Raw genomic sequence first — 24,431 nt, forward strand, 5'->3', positions numbered from 1 at the left:
GAATCCACCTTGATAGATTAAGATGAAGTATTTGTTTAAAAAAAATAAGCGTGTATCAAATACTCAATATACCATTTATTCGATTGAAAACATTAATAAATTCAAAACATTTCAACATTCGATGTAGAACTAAAAATAAATAAAAAATACAGTTCGTAAATAAAACAATAAAAATTCTGGAATGACCTTAATTCATTAAGGGGAAACTATTGTAATTGAAAAGGACACGATAAAATGCGGAGTAAAAAAGAAAATGCATTTGATTTTATCATAGTAACAGTTCCATAAAGAGAGACTAGAGTTACAAAAGTAAAACAATTTAAAAAAATAAATAAACGAAGCCAAGCTTTTATAAAATTATGTAACACAAGCACTTGTAAATTCTGACAGTTTTTGTGACTGTAAATACCAAGCTATAACATAGTTACAATACAAAAATCCACATAAATATTTGTGATAACAAAAATCATTGTTACAATTTCACGTCAACAAATTAACAAAAATGTACTTCGTACAGTCAGTAAATAAAACCCATCGTTGAAAATGCGATATATCAAAAGTTAATAAAGATGTCAAAAAAATCAATAAAATTAATGAAATATAGAATCCGGAAGAGAAAATGAAACCCTGATAGTCAATATCCTTAATAATATATCAACAACGCCTACAAAGCATCCTACAAAAATATATCTTTGACGCGTAAAAAACCATCGGGTGTAACACGGCAGAAGTCCCATTCGACTAATAAAGTCCAATGAAGTATTTATGACTCTCATAGTGTTTTTTGTTGTTTTTAGATTATATTTACTCTTCATAAATAATGGTAAACACAAAAACTTGGATCCTTCCCGTGTGGGTAGGAGCTAAGAGTGTCCTATCGAAATACTCATGTAATAAGATACGTTTGCGAAACGATTACGTTTATGAGTATTTACTCGTATACGTAATCGTTGCGTCTGTAAAATGAAAAATGCGCATGCCACACCCAAGAATTCGATATTCCTACTTAAAACTATACCGAGCGCAGCTCGATAGATATATTTGTACATCTCCAAAGCACGTTACATTCTGGAATTGTTTGATCACCACTTTTTCATAAAGCACTAATAATCCCTAATTTCATTTTAACGAAGTCAAAATGGCTATAGCGAAAAAATTATACACGATATATTGAAATCGAATATTTAATTCATGTATTGTAAAAAAACAATAGGATTCCACTTCACACAAAAACGAAGTCGCTTATGAAATCGCCTGCGATTTACTTACACTTCTAAAATGACGTCACCACAGCCATTTTGTCATCGTCAAACTTCGATTCTCATACCTAAGGATCAAATTAATTCCAAAACGGCGGTACTCTACTACTTCCACACCAGGTTGAAGGCATCCATGATACTGTCGTATATTGTGAAGGTGATGGCTACGTCGAAGACGACCCTGCTGAGTCGAGGCACTGTTCCCTTGTAGAAGGCGATTGGGCCCTCATTCTTCCAGATCTTGAGGAAGCAGTCCAATGTATTTTTGTATTTTGCCGCCTCGAGTCCCTGCATTCGTGTTTTGACCACGTCTATCGGTGTGTTGCCGAATACCGACGCCGCACCTGTGAAGGATAAGCGTTGGTTTGCAAGAAAGTACGGCTCGAATTGAGCGCTTCGTGTTTGTTGGTACTAAAAATTCTAAACTCTGAAATTTGTATTGAAAATTTTTTGGATTTGGAATTTAATACTTTTTTTTTTCAAGATTTGGTGACAATTGTCACGAAATTTTTTCCCGATTAAAAAATAGCAAAGTCGCGTGAAAAGATATGAGAATGGAGATGGAGAAATAAAAAAATCTAGGTGGCCTGTAAACGGTCAATACAATCCGCAATATGAATTAATGACAAGGTTACTTAACCAAATTGGTATTTTCAATATAAAAAATTAAAAAAAAAAAAAGTAAGTTGATTGTCCTTTTTGTTCATTCATATTGGACGATAAAAGCGATATTTTAGGGGCCACATAAAAAGAATGGCCTAAAGTCTGATGTACAGTCACGTGTATTATGTATACACATTTTATTCCAAAGTCTAATGCAGCTTCCACACTGTCGCTGAACTCTGAATGACGCCGACGTGAATGCATAAACATTGCGTAGTTTCTACGAGTGCTTTTATTTACCCGCAATGAAAAATCTGCAATGTATACTGAATACGCCAAAATTTGGCGCACTGTTCACGGATAGTGTGGAGCCGACATAAAATTGAATGCATGTAACATGTTATCGATAGCGTTTCGATAGACTATCGATAGTTTGAGAAAAAACAATATTATTAATAGTTTTGCACACTATCGATAAAGAGCAATACAATCGATAGTATCTGTTATCTACTAGACATCACGGTTGGACACTATCGATATAATTGTTCTATATCAATAGTATTGCTCCATTATGGATATCGATAGTTCGGCAACGTTACAATGTACGTGAATGCACCATATCAAATATCACCAAGTACATACCAGCAACACCACCGAACAGCCCCACGATGTATTTCGGCACGGGCTTGTCCCGGTCCCCGCCCTTGTACCAGTCCCGGAGCGACTCCATCACGAAGAACCTGATGGCCTGGTTGCTGCCCTGCTTCATCACTGTCGCTGTGACGCCTTTGTACACTCCGCCGACACCTGGAATATAACATTTATTTTATTCGATTTAGATCTAGCTGTGCCCGCGCGGAACTTCGCTTGCGTTCGGATCGAAATAACATTCTTCTTTTACATAAAATGCCATACAACCGGGACCAAAGGCTTAAATTGCCTTCTGAAGCACGGAGGAGCTCTAGATAATACATATTTGGTCACCCATCCAATGACCGACCATTGTGAGAATGTCCTAACCTTCACTATTACAGTGCCGAGGCCGAGCGCGCTAAACATTGATTGCGCCATTGAGCTCCGAAATGAAAAATAATAATTTATTTTCTGAAATGACATGCTTTATATAGCAAAATAATCCGTGTATTATGTGTTAGCTTTAAGAGAAAATATAAGTAAATAAAGGCTATTTTTATTTTATATAGTGACTATGCTCAGCAGTGGGCACAAAGATGCTGAAATGATGATGACTATGATAGTGACAAGTTCCTAACTCATCGCCTATGGGAAGAATCTCCAGTTTGTATACCTTTCCCTTGATTGAATTACAATCTGCACGAAAAGAAGCATCCAGAAAAATGCTCAGTCGAGAGAGAATAGAATAAACACTAAGAACTAACCTTCTTCCTTAACAATAGTCCTGACACCGTGGAAGAAACCCTTGAACCTCGGCTTCTCAGTCCTCATGTCGTTGATGAACTTGACCTTGACTGTTTCCATGGGGGTCACGGCGAACACAGCCTCGGCCACGCCGGCGGCCAGGCCGCAGCCGAGCTTGCCTGCCGTCGATAGGGTCCCGTCCGCTTGCACCATAAACTCTTTTGCTTGTTCGAACACACCGAATCTAGAAAAAAAAATTGGCGGGAGCTGACGCAAGACCAAACGTTGTTTGTCTTGCGATCTTGTGTTGGGGGCAAAAAGTAATGTAGGTGTGTGTGTGTAGTAGCAGATTTTCAAATTTTATTTTAAGTAATACATGGAAATACATGGTACCTTCTGCGCCTAAACGGTTTAGAGTCATATATTACACTAGGTGTATGCGATAACAGGCTAACGCAGTTATGACACCACAACGACCACAAAGAAACCCAACAATCGGGAATTACGCATCAAATGACATGTTTACGTGGTGTCTCATAGACGATTTCTTTTCCATACACAAATCCCTTAGCAGTTGCAAGTAGGATTGCCTGTCAAGTTGCTCTATATGCACCGATAAGATAGCGAGAACGCTTCTGTTAGTAATCTATTCGAAAAATTCCTCTACTATTTCCTATTGAGAATTTGGGACCGCGTACCTAACTAAACCTGTTATTCATAAAAAAAGATAGCATAATCCTAACTAATATAAATGCGAAAGTAAGTACAAACTTACCTCTTCACGCTTTATTTACTGAACCGATTGTTATGAAATTTTCTACACAGGTAGAAAATAACCTGGAATAACACACTTTTTATCCCGAAATTCCCACGGTAGTGAAGCCTCGGGGCGCAGCTAGTGTATGTTTTATCCCATTTTGTCAATATCAAATATGTGAGACAGTGACAAAACATATTTTAGCTTACAGTATTAAATGTTAATTTATGTTTATAGCTTTTAAACGATTCCACAGAACATTAATATCACAGATATCCTTAAACTAGATTTTACAATTATAGGTAGGTAAATAATTATTACTCAGAGTGACCTAGATTATTCTACTATCTGTTAGTCTCTAACAAAAACCAAGAAAACTACGATCTCTAATAAGACTTTTCCTAGTATCTATTTCTTGTAGTACTCGGATCGACTCCTGACAATTTCATAATAGTCCGCTCATTCTCTGGTCTCCCTCCCTTCAGACCTGTAATCAACCTTCATGTTCAAAGTTCTTTTATAGTAAGTCTTAATTTACCTAAAGGGAATTTAAAATTGTTGCCTATATCCTGAATCTACTGTTTTTTAAAAACTTTATTAAGTTTGCTATTTAGAAAGATTTTGTTTGGTAAACAAAAATATATTCCACTTTTACCAGGAAAAGAAATTATGCGCGTTGTGTTCAGACTTTGAAACGCAGGCAAGCGTAGGGAGGGGGCAGGAAATAAGCATAAAATATTCTGCGCCCTTAGATCATTTATTAAGTGCCCACTCAACTAATGTGGACATTTACTAATCGCCGGATAACTTACGCACGCGGTATATTTCCGTAAAATCAATACAGACTGTCCGGTTTGGTGATCTTGACGCGATAGAATATTTTGTTAGTGCGTCACGAATAAATTAGGATTCGATTAGGAACAAAATAGGAAATTTGACAAAAAGTAACTAATGTTAGAACTGGGTTCTTTAATCTATACTATTATTTTAAAGAAGTAGGTAATATGTAGGTAAGAGTAGCTAGTATAATTTTAAATAGGTGGATAGAATGTGTCGTATTCGTGAACTCGATTTTCCAACGACAAACAATTTATGCGATTTTAATCATTTTTAACAAGTGTGAAGGTTGACACGAGTCTCAGTACCAACTTGCTTATGCAACGGATCATTCCACACGTATTGTTGTTAAAGCCATTTACGAATGATATGCATTGCCGTATGTACTGTAAAGACAACAGCACCAACCTCATTGCAAACTCACCGCTATTACCGCGCCATAGAGTTTCATGCAGGGTAACTTGATGTGACTGTTCATACGCTAAACAAACACCCGAAGCTGTTTCGTAAATATATGTTTATTTTATTATTTTGCTTCCACTTATTGTTTTAACATAGTATTCTTGCATATACGTAATTAGTGGCATGTGGTTCCCGCCTTACAATATGACCACTTCATCCGTCGATGTCATACAAGGCGGGGCAAATAAGGGATAACAAGCCTTGACAGCTGATAACCCTCTTTGGTCAGTAAGAGGGTTGACGTCAAGTCAAATAGGTGGCCCGTCGTAAATATCACAGCAAATGTTCAATAGTTAAAGGTTTATTTCTTCTAGCCGTACCAAGCAATCTTTCACGGGTCATCGCATAGGTATATTTATGCACACAACATAAAACAAACTTGTCCTCTGCCTCCGCATCTGTTTGTAAGCTTTTTTTTAAATCACGCAATGGATTTTAACGAAGATTTTAATTTATACCCAAAGGTTTTAATAGACCTCGTGAGAAGCCAGGCCCGGTCGCTAGTTTGTGTACTATGAAAAGGACAAAACATGGGACATCTGTAGTCATATCATTGACCCACACGTCCCGGTTGTCATTGAGCATCTTATTGCATCTGCTCATCACGCGTGGCCTTCACCGCTGACATGATGAACTTACGCTATCAGTCAGTGTGTATTAACGATATCTTGAGAACATCAGAAACGTGATTCTCGTGTTTATCCGACACTGGGGCGCGAATATTTGCGTGTACGAATACGTCATTTTTTATGGTAATTATCGCCAGTTGTCAGGCATAGAAGGACAATGTTCACTAAAGCCACTTATTTAGTAAATAGTAGTTATAAGAACAAAATATTATAACATTAAAAAGATTCCGATTTGATTTATGTATGTACTAGCTAATGCCCGCGACTTCGTTCGCGTAGCCGAACCAATGTTGGTAAGGAATTAAAATTATTAGAGAGAAAATAACATAAGCACGAAGGCATATTCTATACATAAATGGGAGTTTTAGCCAGTTCAGGCAAGTATACCTTTCGTCGTCAACGAAACTTAGCGAACAAACTGTTTCCGCCTTCACCACGTGGAGGTACCAGCTTATATTATAATAGTATAGGGTAAATATAAGATTAACTTTATTACAGAACTTTCGTTTCACAAATGTTCGTAATCTTCTATTTTAATACGCCAACCGTTACTGCTCCTCAGGTTGATCAATTTCTGCTAAGACTTCACTAAACAGAAAATGCTTATCAGATTGGTTAACTTTTACTAAGACGTCATTTTCATATATATTATAGAAGAGCTGTTGCTCGCGGCAAAGAATACATGGGGAATAAAATAATTTTTGAGAGTCTCAAGATGTTTGTGAATCATGGTTAAAAACGTGGATCAAATGAGTCTTTTTATAAATACCTATGTTAAAAATGCTCATTAGGCTGATCAACTTTTGTTAAGGCGCTTTTGTTGTATCTGTTATAGTGTAGCTGGTCTGTTGGAGTTCATCATCAAGTATTCCATTCCATATCCTCGATTTTATTTTCGAGTCTACAGAAAATATTCATCAGGCCGACCAACTTTTGTTAAGATGCTTTTGTTATATCTGTTGGGTATAGTGTAGCTGGTCTGTTGGAGTTCATCAGGTGTTCCATATCTTCGATTTTTAAAAGTCTACAGAAAATGCTCATCAGTCTGACCAACTTTTATTAAGGCGCTTTTGTCATATCTGTTATAGTGTAGCTAGTCTGTTGGAGTTCATCTTTTATACGTCATCAGAAAATGCTCATCAGGGCGAACAATTTTTGTTAAGGTGACTTTTCTATATTTCCTATAGTTTAGCTGGTCTTTATAGGTTCTGCTAGAGCTGTTCCAGTTTCCAAAATAAATTATACCCTATATGTTGACCAGGCTTTATAGTTATACAACAAAAAAAGTTTCAGTCCAGTAGATCCAGATTAGCGTGAGCAAATAAACAGACAGACTTTTTTTAAATTCTTATTCTATTACTGATTCTCTATCGATCTCAATTTTTTTATATTTAAATATCTTCAATGTACAGGAACACTTTTTTTACTGTTTTATTATATGTATTAATTGATCGATTGATGATGATTGATTTTATCTGATCGCGTGGGGTTTTTTTAGCATTCTCCTTTATAGGTATGCAAAACGAAGAGGCCTCTATCGTCAACATGAATGTAGCCTTTCTAGTTTGGGTGGGAAACAGGACTCTAGAAATACCTAGTAAAATATCGCTTGATTTAACGTCCATTCACACACATCTCTTGGGAAGTTAACCCAAATTTCACCTAAATTGATACGTATTGGAAAAGCTATATTGGGAAATAGAACACGCCACACGATTATACCTACCGCTTTAAAATGTACCTACGTACAGTACAATGATTATTTTTGTATTTAATAGATAAAATAGAAGGCTGACTGTCACGTAAAGGAATCGTGATGTCTTAAGACGATATTGAATGATGGACTATTAAAAATGAAACAGGTTATATACACGATATTATGTATAACTTTCATTTCTAATTTAAATTACATTTCTCTACTAATTCATATAACAGATTTGTAAGAATAATTGTTTTTTAATGTTTTTCAAAAAGAATCCGACCGTTTTAAAAATAATCCGAGCCGAAAGAAGAGACCCCCAGAAGCGACAGAAACGACGAGAAAAGACGTTTGCGTCGTTTTTACTGTAGTAGTTGTATAACAAATCAATACAATCGAACAGATATCCAACCTCAATGTTTGATATGCACTATCATCTGATATAACGATCAGATTTGACCCTGAGTAGGATCGTTGACAACAGCTGTAAGTTTCAGACATTAATTATACTGTGGCGACCGTTGATTTAGAACGCCTAACGAAATGATAAAAGATTTATCAATTTTACTCGCAACTTCGTAATGAGTAAAACTTGTGCGTCGTTTTTACTGTATGAGTTTCATAACAATACAATCGATCAGATATCGAATCTCAATGTTTGATATCCACTATCATCTGATATAACAATGAGATTTGACCCTGAGTACGATCGTTGACAACAGCTGTAAGTATGTATTAGACATTAATTATACTGTGGCGACCGTTGATTTAGAACGCCTAACGAACTTAACGATAAAATTATCAATTACTAATTTTGCTCGCAACTTCGTTTGCGTGCGGTTCGAAATTAATAAAACTTGTGTATTTTACTTTTGTTAAATATTTGAAAAAGATACATTTAACTGGCCCAACTTAAGATTCAGAATCGTCATATATTATAAAAATCAAGAAATTTTAATACAAGAAAGAAAACATTATATTCTTTGTGCCGTGAGCGGAGCCGCGGGCACTGGATAAATGAATATTTATATGTTTTTTATTTATAGCTAGTAAATTATATGTCGTAAGTATATTTTTTTTTGAGAATTAGACCGAATTTATTTAACATCACTTAATGCTCATGACAGGATAAGTCGAGAGACAATATTTACGTATGTCTCAAAGATAAGGATTGTGAAACGTTTTAGACATGTTTATTATTTGTAAGCCTTTTCGTTTTTTGCCTATTTCCTTTTTAAGTTCAGTTTTTTAAATTAAATTTAACATTTTGAAATATTTTAGATATCCGACTCGTTAAATTCTTATATTTTTGGGTAGGTATTAATTATATGCGCAAAATGTAGATTTATCGCTATAATCAATTTCTAACAGGCAATATTTATACATTTAAAACTAAAAAAATTTAAATAATTTTTTTTTTTAGTTTTTTAACTATAGACCTACTTCCATGTGGGTTTTGGAAAATCTAAGTTGGAAAGTCCTCCTAGTGAATTACATTTAGGCAGTGGCGACAGTTAACGAACGGCCCATGGACCACTCAATATCCTCCCGTGAAGCGATACACAGCGCAGTTAATAGGCAACAATATCATTCCCAAGGAGGTGACGTGCAAGCAGGTTTAAATGCACAGTAGAATGTTTTAATTTATTTAAATAGATTCTACTGTGAATTTAGACCTGCTTTAGTTTTATTTTTTTTGGTGTATTTTTTACTTGGCTTTGGCTACGTGACGTCACAGACCCAAAAACCTGGAACATACGGAGACGAGATAATATTAAAAGGCTTACCTGACGGCAGATTTCGGTATGGACCCGTATAAGAGCACACTGAGCCCTCTGTACAGTCCGAAGAAGCCATGGCCTTTGACAGTCTTTGTGACGCAGTCCCAGATGCCGGTGTACTTCCTGGTGCCACCTGGAAAAGCGAAAGTGTCTCGTTAAAAAACGAACGGCTAATATATCATTACATATTGTGAAACAAAGTCTTATGCCGCGTCTGTTTGAGCGAAAAACTCAAACACTACTACACGGATTTTCAAGCGGTTTTCACCAATAGATAGTGTGATTCCTGAGGATGGTTTACATATATAATTTACTAGCTTTTGCCTGCGGCTTCGCCCGCGTGAGTTACCACGGGAGAAGTTATTGTTCCGGGATGTAAGGTACCCCATGTCCTTCTCCGTACTTCAAACTACATATATCTCCTACTAATCTTCTTAAAATCTAGCATGCACGATTTTAGGAAGATTGGTTGGAGGAAGTGGAAAGGAGATATACCGTGAAGTGGTAACAAACAAACTTATTTTCGCATTTGTTAGTTTTATGTTTTCACCCGAGCAAACGGGCCGCTAGTGTTAAATAAAAACTTTGTTAAATTTTTTGCCCATGTTCTAATGAGCATAGAATGTTGGCTTTGTGGCCTAGCTACAGTTGAGCGAAGGTTTCGTCAGCGATAGAGGGGCAAGTGAGGTCGTGTGTGTATAGTCAAGAATTTCATTAAAGTAGTACATAATTCTCTATGTGCAGACTACATGTTTTGTTAGATGAAGAAATACATAATCTTTATCATTTGAACATAATCATTTTCAGTCTACACCAACCACAGAGTATGTATACTATAATAATATAATAGTATGTAGACTATAATGTATACTTCGTGACACCAACCCTACTGGGTATTATAGATACCTACTTCTGTGGGTATACGCCTGCCTATTTTCGCGCCACTTCCTCCTGTGGTCCTGTGTTAGTCTTCCATCACTTTCTCGTGACCCAAACAACGTCATCCGACCAGCGGGCTGTTGGTATACCAACCGGTGTCTGTCTCGGTATAACATTTCGATAAAACTAGCGGCCCGTCCTGACTTCGCTCGGGTAAAAACATAATAAATTATATACCTAAACCATCCTCGGGAATCACACTATCTATTGATGAAAACTGCATGAAAATCCGTGCAGTAGTTTTTGAGTTTATCGCGAACAGACAGACGCGGTAGAGGACTTTGTATTATAATATGTAAGGATAAGGATAATCACAATAAGCCGATTAATTGAGAAATCTTTTTGGGATAAAATAAGCTAACTAGGTAGATACTACCTACACAGAAAATGATACTCAGCTATACACAGCATACATAATTCTAGTTTTCGACTAAGGCTTGTTTACAATGATACTTTTACTATTGATTGACTGAAAAACATATTTATTTCGGTACATATCCCGACTGCGCTTTCCCACAAACTAAATATACAGCAAGGTCGGTCCAGAGATCAGTGTATTTTTATTTCCGACGATAGGACGGGATGCGTTTTTTTTTACCAAAAGTTATAAAGTAGGAGTGTTGTTGTCATAAGCCAGCTCTCCAAGATAATTCGGCGTTCGGCGCAGGTGGATGCACACTAAGTTCTTCAACATTGTGAAAAGATAATAAGCCCATTTAACTGATATCGAATATGCGTTACTCAATATTATAAATAAATGCGATAGTCAGTCTGGTTGTAACGCTTTCGACGCTGTACCGATTTTGATTACGTTTGGTATGCATATAATTTAAGACCAGAGTTCAAATAAGGATTACTTTTTCAAATTTCTATCCCCAGAGACATAAATGGGAGTGAACATTTCCATAATAAATGCACCCGATACATTTTGCCGCAGTCAGAGCTGAGAGAAACAGATAGTAAGTTATTCAATAGGTAAATAAGGAAAATAAATTCACAGACTAAATGTTCTGACGAAATCACGAATGTGTGATTTAGCCAGTGTAAGTTATAGCAAACATAAATTTGCTGATAAATCAGTCTGAGTGACTTTTAAGAAATAAAACTGACAGAAAATCACTTAAGTAGATTGTGATACTGATAAGTTTGTATTTAGTAAAGTTGGCTCAAAAACAGCGCTGCCAGGAGAGCAGCTGTTTTATTCCAATTTATCTATTTGGCTTATGATAACAATCATGGATGGTCAAATCATTTGGGTATTCATTTATTTACTGTTTCATAATTTGTACTTACTTTTAATGATAAAAATAAATAAAAACATCTAAAGACCAATACTGTTAAAAGACTTTGTTTTTATGTTTCTAATCAGCTTTATTCATAGCGGGCATATCACAACACTATTCCAAAATAAACTTTAACTTTATGTAAATTAAAGTGATATTTAATAAGGTTAACACTCATAAACAGTTTTAATCAACAAAAAGTTATATTATGCTGTACATACAAGATAAGAATTATATTAAATGTACCGGCCACATTTCTTATATTTTAAATGTCTTCAATAAAATTTCATTTGTCTTAGGTTTGGATGAAACTCTCATTTGTGCTGTGTTTGTGCCATATGGACTTATGAACAGTGTAATGATTGTGGATTATCAATCTCTTATCATGAAAATAGGTAGGTATACCTATCTGATTACTGCTTTTAGTTCTGTTCAAAGTTTATCATCAACATATAGATGTAAAGTAATTTTTTCATCTTCACATGAAAACAAATGATTTCATGTAATACCTACATTTTTAATTGGTTTAGCAGCGGAATTTTATAGAAAATAAACTATGAAAGCCTCTTTTTCTCCATTATTCTTGTGTGGGTCTACTGGAAGAAATTTGTTTTATAGGTACTATTTAGTTCTTATCTCTAAGTGTCACCTCTAGCTTAGTCACTGTTGTTTTGTGTAGCATAAAAATTTATAAATAAAAATAATGATATGTACTTATTATTAATGTTTTTTTGGTCACACAACCAAAACTATTTTTTAGGATAAAAATACTTGAAAGTGTGTTTGTGCCTACACATACACCACCTACAATTTTAACAAAATATAAATGTATCTTTTGTACAAATCACACAGAATGAACTAGCTCCAAAGTAAACAGTAAACAATATAAACAGTCATATATGAACTAAAAAAATCAATGCTAAACAAAAATATAACTGCTTCATAACATTAGAAAAACATATTCTCTATGAAAATGTAATATGTAAATAGTTAGGTATGTATCCTGGTCGTGATAAAGACCTTGAACATAGTTGATAATAATATAAACAAAATGTTAACACTGAGCAAAGTCCATAAGTGGAAACTATGAGTTTGCGACCAACAAATGGTAATTAGATTCTAATTGGAAATAACAATACCAACCGGTTTCAATTTGAAACCCAAGAAGTGCTGAATGGGGCAATTTAGACCCATAAAACGAATTGAGGAAATCAACATTGATGCGAAACATACAAATAGATACTACATAGTTTCAAATATTATAAAATAACATAAAATGCTTACTAACCTTTTTCGTCTAATTGGAGTTGTGTTTTCACGTATTCGGTTGGGAATGTGATACAAATTTCAATGCCTCCTGTAATACCACCGGCTACTACACCTTTGGCCCCAACAGCTCCCCCTCCAGCCGCAGCCGCTGCACCAGTATCTTTCATCCATGGTCGAGAAAACGGATTTCGAAAGTTTCCAGTGCTTGACATGATTTATTTTCAACCGCACTTTCAGGTGGAACAACGACAGCGACTGCGACGTCTTTCCCCTTCAATAAAAAATTACACACTACATACAGCCCACGCACGCACACTATACTACTACACGATTTTGATTACCAAACGAACCAAAGAACGAAACAATGGAACGAACAACAATATTTGAATGAAATATTTTAAATGACTGTTCTGTTAATGTCAAAATGAATAGAAAAATACTTTTCTGTCAATTTTAATATTGACAGAACAGGGAATTTTTTAAGATCGAATACTCGTCGGTCGTTGCTAAAGAGCAAGAAAACTACGACCGACGAGTCTAACCAACAGAACTGAAATAGAAGATGTATAGCTTTCTCTGTCTAAATGATAGAGTCTTAGATATTATTCTATCAATGAAAAGTATTCAACTAAGCAACATGCTAATACTCCGTACGTTGTACGAAGTATTAGCACGGCAATAAAAAGATTTCTGTCTTGTAAGTTTTGAGATAGGTATTATATTATTTCACATTAAACTATTATAAAAACTATTGAATTTTTCGTAAAACAAACTTGCTTGTTTAATATTGGTGATCAAAATCGTGGTTCATAAAACAAAGTTGCCTTACATACTTGCCCAACAAAAAATACGGAAAACTTAAATCGAAAAATCGATTTAAATCGCCCAGCCTGATTCTGATACCTATTCAGATGATTGGTTTAATACGGTACAATCATTTCAATCTCTACTGTATATCAATCAAACACCGCCATTTTGACAGAGAAATGAAGTTTACATTGTTTTGTGTTCATTCCATGTGAATTATGTATTTTTTTCAATTAAGTTAGAGGTATTACGTTGGTAATTTATCAAGTTACTTTGGCGAAAAGTAAAGACAACAAAATGGCACTGAGAACATACGGCGATAAGCCGATTAGTTTCCAAATAGAGGAGGGCGGTGATTTCTACTGTGTCGGGTCAGAGGTGAGAAATAACTTTTATTAGGTTAAATTATTATTATGTTGCGCTTATATACTTTTCTATTCCGCATGTTTGCTATATCTACTTCTACAGTCTCTCTACTGTAAAGTATACATACATACATATACAGGAATTTATTGTTAAATTTCATTATGAATATTTAAGGTTGGCAATTATCTGCGGTTATTCCGTGGGTCTCTCTACAAGAAGTACCCTGGCATGGCCAGGAGGACCCTGACCAATGAGGAGAGAAAACGCCTTATAGACAACGGTCTCGGCCCTCACGTGCTGTCTAGCTCTGTATCCTTGCTGAAGGCTTCAGAAGTTGAAGATATTATTGAAGGAAATGATGACAAGTAAGATGCTTTTTTCTTTTTACAAGCTTTTATTTAACTTGAAATATATGTAAGTACTAGCTTTTGTCCATGTGAAATTCTCAGCAAAAGTGGAACAGACATGATTTTCATACACTACCAATTTTCACTCACTATTATAGTAATTTGAGTGTTGATTTTTGAAAAAAGTAGCCTATGTTTGAACTGGGGTCTTTAACTACCATACCAAATTGATATATGCATACAACATTTCATCAATATCAGGCCAGTGTGTAAGCCGTGAAAACTGTACTGACAGACTTTCGCATTTATAATATTAGTTTGGATAGTACGGATGTACATTAACAATGAGAAAATAAGTGTCTCATTTGTAAAATTTGCTTGCCTGTGACTAAATAAATAAAATTTATTTCCATTCAGATACAAAGCAGTGTCAGTCAGCCAGGAACTGGCTACTCCACGAGAGAGCAAGAGCAAAAAACCACACAATCCATCATGGCTGCCGGTGATGCCAAACTCCTCACATTTGGATGCTGTTCCGCAGGCCACACCTATCAGTAGGACAAGAGTACATAACAAAAAGGTTTGTTATGTGGTTACAAGTCTCAAGTTAGCTTACAGGGGTCTCTATGTATGTGGTGGTGATCGCCGCAAATCTGAATTAATTTGACTATGCTGATGTGGTGTTAACCGATCCTGGGTTCTAATGCTCAAGGGCTAAGGATGAAACTGCCAAAACACTTGGATAAGAGAAAAACGTGCTAGAGGCGTGCAGTTCCGTCCTAAAACAGGACCACTCTATCCTCCAGTACATGTCTTATGAGGCGACTAAGGGACACACAAACTTGGCAACACACAAAGAAAGGTTGATTCACATGATAAATTCACAGGAAGGAAGGAAAGATAGACATGTGTTGTTTCTTTCTTTAACAAATCCATGTCATTAAAACCTGTCTTTCAGGTGCGGACATTCCCGTTGTGTTTCGATGACACAGACATGACAGCGATGCTGGAGAATGCCTCCCAGAAGCAGGTGTTGGTGCCGATAAGGCTGGACATGGAGATTGAGGGGCAGAAACTGAGGGACACCTTCACTTGGAATAAGAATGGTGGGTTTTCTGCATGAAAATTGTAATTTTCTCAGTACACTTTTGAGATGATTGGAGAATAGTTTTAGAGGTGTCTGTTCAGTTACAAAAATAAACTGTAACAAAGATTATTTATTTGCAAAAACATGAGTTTACTTGTTTTGCAATGAAGTGTTAAAAGAAAAACTTAATCTTACAAATCCTACATGTTTCACAGTCCATGGATATGCAAATCTAAATGAAAAACATGTTCAATGATTAAAACTAAACAAGTTTACTGCCACATGGGCACAGCTTTTAATAAGAATTATATTCCAATATGCAATAGCTCATATTCAAACGACCATATTCCATATTCGCGAACTTTATAAATAATTATATTATTTCAGAGTCAATAATAACACCAGAGCAATTCGCCGAAGTATTATGCGATGATTTAGAACTGAACACAAGTACATTTATACCGGCCATCGCAACATCCATCAGACAACAAATAGAGGCATTCCCGAATGAGCCTCCAGCGATATTGGAGGAGCAGCCGGACCAGAGGGTGGTAATCAAGCTGAATATCCATGTTGGGAACACCTCTTTGGTTGATCAGGTATAATTTTTTTCATATCAGATTGTGTAAATAAAATTATTTTAAAAACGATTAGTAAAATACATCCTCTTCTATCAATTCCAAATATAAGTTATATTTGGAATGTAAATGTATAAGTACGAAAGTGGATCTTGGGCTCCGATGCTCTACATCTGGGGAAACATCCGGTAACAGATGATAGAGAAATAGTGCATTTGTACAATATAAAATTCAAACATAGAAATTTTAAATTCATACTTTATAATATTTTAAAGAGAAAAGATTTATTTTTTTGTTTTTGTTTGCAATTAATAAACTAAAAACTACTGGACCAATGTTGATGAAGTTTGGCACAAAAATAGTCAAAACCTTTAGGAGTAACACAGGCTATTTTTTTATGCTTTTACCTGAGCAAAGCCGGGACAGCCGCTAGTATAGTATAATCATGTTGTCGCAGGTCGAATGGGACATGTCAGAAAAGGAGAACAACCCGGAGCAGTTTGCAACAAAACTGTGTGCGGAATTAGGGTTGGGAGGTGAATTTGTCACCGGCATCGCTTACAGTGTCCGGGGACAGTTGGGCTGGCATCAGCGGACCTATGCGTTCAGTGAAGCGCCCTTGCCTGTTGTTGAGGTAATTACTGTTTTAAATTACATCTAAATTTAGTTTTTTTTTATCTAATTACATCTAACATGCTTCGATGCCAGTTAGATAAGTGGAGTAAACAGATTCATCACTTTCAGTCCTCACTTTCACACACTCAAGTGAGGACTGAAAGTAATCAGTTAATCGTAATGTTGGGACCTAACTGGACAAAAGTGGCTTTGGACAGAGACCCCTTTTTTGGTTTAGTTTATCGATATGGAAATCCGAAGGGTTCTAAGCCCATACAGCCATTTGGACAGAGAACACTGGAGGTAGTCAGAGGAAGCCTTTGCCACAAGGTACATAGAGTTTTGAGATATTTTTATAGAAAAACTAGGTTTTACCCATAACGACATACTTTACTGTCTCTTGTTGCTCGGCTATTACATAGAGTTAAGATGTGTACAACCGCGAATTAGATTGTTTTTTTATATTTTTTATTTTTTATATGATAAATAAAAACTACGAATCACGAGAAGTCGGGAGAGTAAAAGTTGCTTGTTTTGATGTACCCAAGTAGTCTTAAGGAGGTTATGCGTTCGATACCAGTAAGCCTGTATATAGTGTGTACATTATGTGCGTCAGACGCCGTACCGGCAGCCGTCGGAGGCGGAGCAGTGGGCGCCGCACCTGGAGACGCTGACGAACGCGGAGATGGAGAAGAAGATCCGCGACCAGGACCGCAACACGCGCCGCATGCGCCGCCTCGCCAACACCACGCCCGGTTGGTAAACTGTAAACACCTACACTGCGACGGGGCTCGGATACTACGACTACTTTTTGACACCTGGGTGCTAACGTCTGTATTGTCTGTACGCTAGCGGCCCGTCCTGGCTTCGCTCGGGTAAAACCATAATAAATTATACATCTAAACCTACCAGGGTGAATTTCACAAGCGTTATGAACGCGGCGTGTAGCGTTTCTTTAGTGTCCGATATATTTTATAAGAATCATTTTTTTTAATTAAACATTTATAAAATTAACATTGTACAGTCAACAGCACGTCAAATTACCATGTGTGAACCTCTAGGGTGCGGTAATAGCGGCGAGTTTGTAATGAAGTTGGGTACTTTACTTATTTGTAGAATAAGATAATTAAATTGATTACTGTGTATGGTACAGTTTAATAAACACTAATGAGAGCCCGCGGCGGGGTTGAAAATGCTCGTCAAATTCACCCAGCACAGGTGTCACATTATTTATTGGTGGAAATTGAACAAAAGTCCGTAGTTTTCGAGTTTATTGCGAACAGACAGACGCGGCAAAGAAAAAAGATTTGTATTTTTGTTTGTATAATGAATAAAGTAAAAAACTACTGGTGCGATATTGATGAAATTTCGCACAGAGACAGAGAAAACCTTCAGGAGCTACATAGGCTTTTTTATATTATGCTTTAACCCAAAGCCGGGACGAACCTCTAGTTAGGAATAACTTGGTTAGCCCGTTATTTAACCAGGTGACAAAAATATCGGTTTCGAGTCCTGTACTGGGAGCCAGTAAACTCCGTTTTTTCTTACAAGTCTTATTATGTAAACAATCTAACCATGTTTTTCATTTTAGCATTTATTTCATGATAACACCAGTGTAAGTTTAAATAGACTTATAGGAAATCACTTTCGTTGTTAATGTTTTGCTTTAGGTTGTAAGGTTTATGTATGAGTATTTTTCAACAAGTACTATAAAGATGGTTTACATTTAAGGGCTCATAAGAAAAAATGGAGTGTAGATTTGGGATAACAGGGCCACAATACTGTTAGCGTATAGGCCGCGGTGCAATTGCTCCGTCGTGCTATGTTGCGTCGACGCCGAGTATTGCCGTTCCGTTATTTTACACAGGTTTAGACATTGAAGCGCGTCGAGGTATGTTGTAACTCCATTCGATTTCTGCGTTGTTGCGTTGTACATTGATTCGTCGACGGACGTCAACGCAACGGAGGACGACGGAACAATCGGGCCAGGCCTATATTGGAATAACCTGTATTATCAGGGATGGGAGCTTGGTTAACAATTGGTTTATGAATGAATGGAAAATTATTTTATTAAAGTATTAAGACTAAGAAAAATATTTAAGTGTTCAAGATTCGTTATATGTTAGTACAATTATGCCAGCTCTTGTTAAAAAATAGGGTTTTTCCTGGTTTAAAATACCCGTTATTAAATGACACTTTATTGATCAATATTATTTATCGTGTGACTTGATAGGTTTTAGTTCTCATTTGTGATATGTCACATGTTAAAGAATTTTGAATTTTTAGAACTCTTAACGCCATCTAGTGACACTCGATACAGTTTAGTAAACTTCGCATGACTGTGGCCCTGTTATGAAACTAGAACTCTTTGATTTTTAGGTTATCAATTGGGAGGTTGTGCATGGTTTAGTTAATGGGGCTAATACTTAATAAGTTTTGTTTCTTGAGTATGTGATTACACAAGTACTTAAATTTCTCCAAGATATTAATAAGTATTTTAGAAAGTACATATTTATTGCTAAGCTGATTTGAATCATAACCAAATCTGGAAGCATAAAGAGGCCGGTAACAAATTATACTAAATGGGGTTTGGGAAAGCGAAGTCGGTTCGGATGTCGGATATGTTGGTAGATGCGTTTTAATTTTCTTTAGTTCTGACTAATGAGTGTTGTCCCACTTAAAACAATTGGTTGTCCCAAACAATGTTCTTACTTGGTCCCAACCTATTTATATTTTGGGACAAAGGAAACATGTTGATTTTCCAATCAATAAATATAAAATACAATTCGAAAAGCACCATGGGTTGATTTCATACTACAAGCATTAACAGTCAACCCGGGTCATTGAGAGAATTTGATTGAAAAGCATAATAATGGAAAGTACATGTAAATATTTTATTATAATACGCACAATATGGTATATTTTTGCTACAAATTAATTGTTTTTTGGAAAGGATATATTTATCACTATAAATATTTATTAATTTGTTACACTTAACAATACAGTTTGGAACGACAATGATTTTTTTCGTGTGGGACTAAACTCAATGAAGATTAAATGGAATTTTTGACAACAACCATTTTTTTAACTTGAAACGAACCGATAATCTTCCCCCCATGCCCAGCATTGATTGTTTTTGGTAATTCTGTTGTACATTTTTGTAAACATTTACAATAAAAAAATTAATATCTATTTACAAGTACATATTGAAAGTCAAAAACATATTTACAAAGTTAGATTAAATTTTATAACTTACACGTAAAAGTACAACAGAATCAATAAATTTATATTTTTGTTTTCACCTGTATGTCTTCTCCGATGATTTTCAGAATCTGAAATAAAAGTTAGTATGATGTATCAATGAATCAAGTTTATTATTATGTTTTAAGTTTTATAAATCAAAATATTTATTAGTCAAAATAATTTTAATAATCAGTAATATAAATTTAGTACATTTTTAAATGCTTGGAAGTTTTTAATCAATTTTTATGTCCTAAAATTTTTGTCAGTTGGATGTCTTCTTCAATTTTTACATGTCCAAATGGCAGAATATTAAGAAGTGGATTTGAAATTTGATACATAATTTATTATAATATTTAATAAAATGTAAGAGATATTGATGCCTTTCATAAGTACAATTCATGCTATATAATATTATTCGTAATGTCTGCATGAAAATGTTCATTCATTCGACAACTCAAATTTAAACTACAAAGAGTGAATGGTGAGCCTGTATTGGTTTTATATTCATTCTACTATTAATATCAATCACACAAATACGCTATGGTATCAATCGATTGATCTCTTTTGAGATAGATACTGTGTGATATTGTGAGTATTGAGTCCTGCATAGAGATGGTTTGTGCCCGGGCAAAACGTTTTAATTGACTTTTTGTATAACAGATGGGTTGGCGCTCAATGTTTTCTCATCTTTTTAATTTTGAGAGTGAATGTTGGTCATAATCATGACTACGTCATTACAGTATTGATTCTGGATATATCTTTATAATAAAAAATCGGGACACAAAAACAAAGTTTTCATTTAAAATAATTACTGAAATATTTCTCTGGTCCGGGCATAAGCCCATTTCTGGTCGCGCACTCAGCATTGGTTAGTCCTATTATATTTTTCCAAAGAAATGCTTTTTAAAATCGAAATTGAAGATTTTCATGGAGACATAGCAGACTTTGTATTAATTAATGATGTAAGTGGACTGTTAAAATTATATCACATTAAAGATTTTTCCAAAATTTGCCTGTTTCATTTGTTAACCATTCATCGGAACTAACATTTTTACTTGCAATGGGTGATTAAATTGACACAATCTGCTTACCATCGCCATGTTCTCATTTTAAGTAATACTAACTTTAAAAATAATTGCTTTATCGCATGTTAGATTAAAATGGACTTGAGACACAGGCGTATTGACTAAACTATTTTAATACATATAACTATTTCAGTATAACAGAATTGAAAGAGAACTTTACAGTAAAAGTGATTAATTCTGTAATTTTGTAGTATCTATTTTTTTTTATTATTGCTATTTTTTTTTTATTATTCTGCGTCAATTTCTTTTAAATTTAAAAATTTGCGAGAATACATTCTCATGAATTTTGAAGATTACATCAATTTAAAAACAAGTGAAGGGTCTACAATCAGTATGAATTTGTAGTAGTCATATTTTACATAACACGACTGATGTGGAGCTAGACCTTAACAATATTCCATTGTATGTGTAACTGTTGTATGTATGAGTTACGTTGAATAGTTTCAAGTTGATATTGCTTTCGGGGCATATACCTACATATATTTGTACGGGTTTAGTCATACGTATGTCTGCCTGTATAATATTTATATTTTAATTTGTTAAATATTGTGAAAATAAATTAAATTTGAGAGAAATATATATGTTAAGTATAGTATTGCGCAAAATGAGAACATTTGTAAAGCATGGTAATAAGAAAATTTGGATTCAAGCGTCGTGTATGCTAGGTAATAGCAATGCGCAATAAAATGTTATCTCACTCACTTCGATTGACTAGACTAAAAGATGAATTAAACACATAGAAAACTAAAGACTACGCGCTAGCGTACCCAAATGAGATAGAAGATTTCAACTTCTCGGCTCATCTCATACAAAGAGGCAAATTGGGCGTTGTGAAAATGAGCACACGGCTTGGGACAAAAGATATCAGCACTTAACGGGACACCACGTGTATTTCTAATACGCATTTCTCTGAAGTCTATAGTTTTTTCTGTCTATGACTAAAATGAGATGGGATATCGAGCTTCTCACTCGTGCAAATACTAAGTGAGTCAGCCTATTTGCGCGTCAATATTGCCTAGTGGTTTTGTATCAAAGATGGGGGGGGGCAATAAATTCGCCTCTATGTCTTGTTGGGCGCCGCGTCGTATGCGCATTGACATTGTGCCTATGGTCCGCGCACATGCGCCCAAGACAAACGTCAAAATTTTGTTTGAAAACGAACCTTTAACAACATTAGCGCCTCTAGCGGCGAATTCGCAGAACTAAGCCTCCATTGTTGGCGTCTAACCATCTGTTTTCCACACAGATGTATCGATGAGTCGCGCAGTCAACCGACTGATCCGCGCCGACGAAGCCATGTTTCAAACGACGCCTGAAAAGAGAAGGAAAAAGATTTAATCACACACAGCGAGATGGAAAAATTACGCCTAGATATTATGCCAGCTATACACTATCGGCAAGCAGTTCGCCAAACTTTGGATTCAGCATACATTGCTGGATTTTTATTTTGGTAAATAAAGGTTCACATACAAACTACTGTTTTTTCATGCGATTGTCTGCGTTTGGCGATAGTGTCGGCATTGTGCCACTGAAGCTTGTCAAATTTAAAATGACGCGAACACTATCCCATTATGATAGATATTCGCTATCTGTGAAGAATTTATCTATTCGTGACCAATTCGACATTGCTGGTTTTTCCTTCGTTAATTTAAATTAATTAATATTCATAAAAACAAAGGCAATTAAATTGTAAAATTGTTATATGTTGTCATGATACTATAGGCGGAAGCCTATACTTAGGTTTTTTATATATGTATGTTGGTTCTCCTTGAAAATAAATAAATAAAAATGCGATGTGCGTCGATTATTGTCTGTGTTTGCTGATAGTGTATGGCAACCATAAACATTGTGCAGGTTGTATTGGCGCGCGTCATTTTTACCTTGACAAGCTTCAATTGATTCAAATGCTTTTCTTTTTTTGAGTCAGTAAATTTTACAATACTAAGAAATTGTATTCTTCTATACCCATTGAAAAAGAAAATACATTCTATTATACTACATTATTGTTATTCAATCTATAGATAAGAATTTCTACTGAATATTTGGACAGAATTTTGGTCAACTGTAATTTCGCACTGAAATGTGGCTTTTACAATTCATAAGAATAAAATTAAGGAATATAATATATTACATTCCTGCAATATAAATATTGCCGACTCGAATATATAATTTCGATAAGTATAATCTTAAATTCTGTATTTCATACAGTCTGTGCAGTTTCAAAATGATGAGAGCTTTTGAGAGAATTTGCTTTTGTTTGCCGTGTTATGTCCTAGAATAGGTTTATTTTGTACATTAGCCACGGGATTCGCGGCATCACAGCTACGAATGAAAGATGAGGTATATATATATATATACCAATATATACCTTCGTAATATTACGAGTTATTCGTAATATTACAAATATTATTACTCGACTACAATTTGTGCCAGTGTGCGTGGGTGGCATTTTTTACTACAAAAAGGTCTAATTCGTGAATTTCAGTATTAAGACATACGTACATTCGAATAAGCTTATAATTATAATTTCCATTCCGTAAAAAGGAGAAAATTGTATGTAGTTTGAACATTCCGCGGCCGTTCCTGCTCGTCACTCCCAGCTTTATCCCGGCGGGGAGGACTGGGAATTTTTGAAAATAATTGCGTTTTAAAAATTGTTTCAACTCTAAGTTGAAAAAAATTTAGACTAGATGTTTACATAATTCATGTCATTTTGTAAACATCTAGTCTAAAATTTTTTAGACTAGATGTTTACATAAAAATCGATAATTAAAGCCGAGCATTATCGGCCTATATACGAAGTGTTAAATGATTCCAAGTGTGTAAAGATATAGCTTTCGTGTTTATTTTTAATAGGGGTGACGATTGGGAATTGTATAAAAAAATAATAATAAAAAAAATAATCCCATTCATCTCCTAGGGACGAAATCTGGGGTGACAAGCGGAACGTCCGACGTTCCGCCATACAATGAAAAAATGTGGATTCCGATTGAATGCTCCAAACCGTATATAGTATATAATCAATACGTAATGTAGGTGGGTACGTAAGATTTTGTGATTTTGTGAGGTGTTTTCGTAGATTACATTCGTTAATATAAGTGCTGACATTGGTAAGCTAGCGTGCCAATTAGACGTTCCATTGTATTGTCCTGATATTTTTTGTTTCCTTAAACTCTCTTCTAATGTATAAGGCAAATAAAGACATAAGCGTATTTATTCTGTTTTATTGCAAAATAATTTCACACTCACACGCAAAATAATATCAGTAATTAAATAATAAACAAATATACATTATCTTAACAAATAAATCATTTAAGAATACTATATACTTATCACACTATTTTAGAGAATGTGCTCGTAGATCTAAATTTCATAATTTAATTCCCATTTTCTCAATCATCAGAGGTG

The 24,431-nt window shown here is 35.1% G+C and overlaps 2 protein-coding genes across 3 annotated transcripts; one reads left to right on the forward strand and one right to left on the reverse strand.

The window, feature by feature from the left end:
* Positions 1-55: 55 nt before the first annotated feature.
* Positions 56-13,229, reverse strand: sea (scheggia). Its single transcript, XM_053761141.1, has 5 exons — positions 12,915-13,229; positions 9,411-9,537; positions 3,260-3,483; positions 2,505-2,669; positions 56-1,603 (listed from the first exon to the last, which is right to left on the reverse strand). The coding sequence occupies exons 1-5, from the start codon at positions 13,105-13,107 to the stop codon at positions 1,365-1,367; spliced, it is 948 nt and encodes a 315-aa protein (XP_053617116.1). The 5' UTR covers positions 13,108-13,229; the 3' UTR covers positions 56-1,364.
* A 614-nt stretch (positions 13,230-13,843) lies between these two features.
* On the forward strand, positions 13,844-24,235 carry Snr1 (Snf5-related 1). 2 transcript variants are annotated; one of them, XM_053761125.2, is made up of 8 exons: positions 13,844-14,080; positions 14,243-14,433; positions 14,833-14,995; positions 15,374-15,521; positions 15,890-16,101; positions 16,538-16,714; positions 17,312-17,450; positions 22,270-24,235. In XM_053761125.2, exons 1-8 carry the CDS (start codon positions 14,000-14,002, stop codon positions 22,359-22,361), a joined length of 1,203 nt encoding a protein of 400 aa, XP_053617100.1. In that variant the 5' UTR covers positions 13,844-13,999; the 3' UTR covers positions 22,362-24,235. The 2 variants fall into 2 exon arrangements, with proteins under 2 accessions (XP_053617100.1, XP_053617101.1); XM_053761126.1 differs by lacking the exon at positions 22,270-24,235 and having other exon boundaries at positions 17,312-20,946.
* Positions 24,236-24,431: the final 196 nt, after the last annotated feature.

The sequence above is a fragment of the Plodia interpunctella genome, chromosome 21, assembly GCF_027563975.2.
Source record: "Plodia interpunctella isolate USDA-ARS_2022_Savannah chromosome 21, ilPloInte3.2, whole genome shotgun sequence".
Classification (NCBI taxonomy): Eukaryota; Metazoa; Arthropoda; class Insecta; order Lepidoptera; family Pyralidae; genus Plodia; species Plodia interpunctella.

Coding starts and splice junctions, on each gene's coding strand:
- Snr1 (XM_053761125.2), top strand. CDS start 14,000: ATGGCACTGAGAACATACGGCGATAAGCCGATTAGTTTCCAAATAGAG. Junction 14,434..14,832: donor ATTGAAGGAAATGATGACAA/GTAAGATGCTTT, acceptor ATTTCCATTCAG/ATACAAAGCAGTGTCAGTCA. Junction 14,996..15,373: donor CAAGAGTACATAACAAAAAG/GTTTGTTATGTG, acceptor CCTGTCTTTCAG/GTGCGGACATTCCCGTTGTG.
- sea (XM_053761141.1), bottom strand. CDS start 13,107: ATGTCAAGCACTGGAAACTTTCGAAATCCGTTTTCTCGACCATGGATG. Junction 9,538..12,914: donor ACTCCAATTAGACGAAAAAG/GTTAGTAAGCAT, acceptor TCGCTTTTCCAG/GTGGCACCAGGAAGTACACC. Junction 2,670..3,259: donor GACTATTGTTAAGGAAGAAG/GTTAGTTCTTAG, acceptor GTTATATTCCAG/GTGTCGGCGGAGTGTACAAA.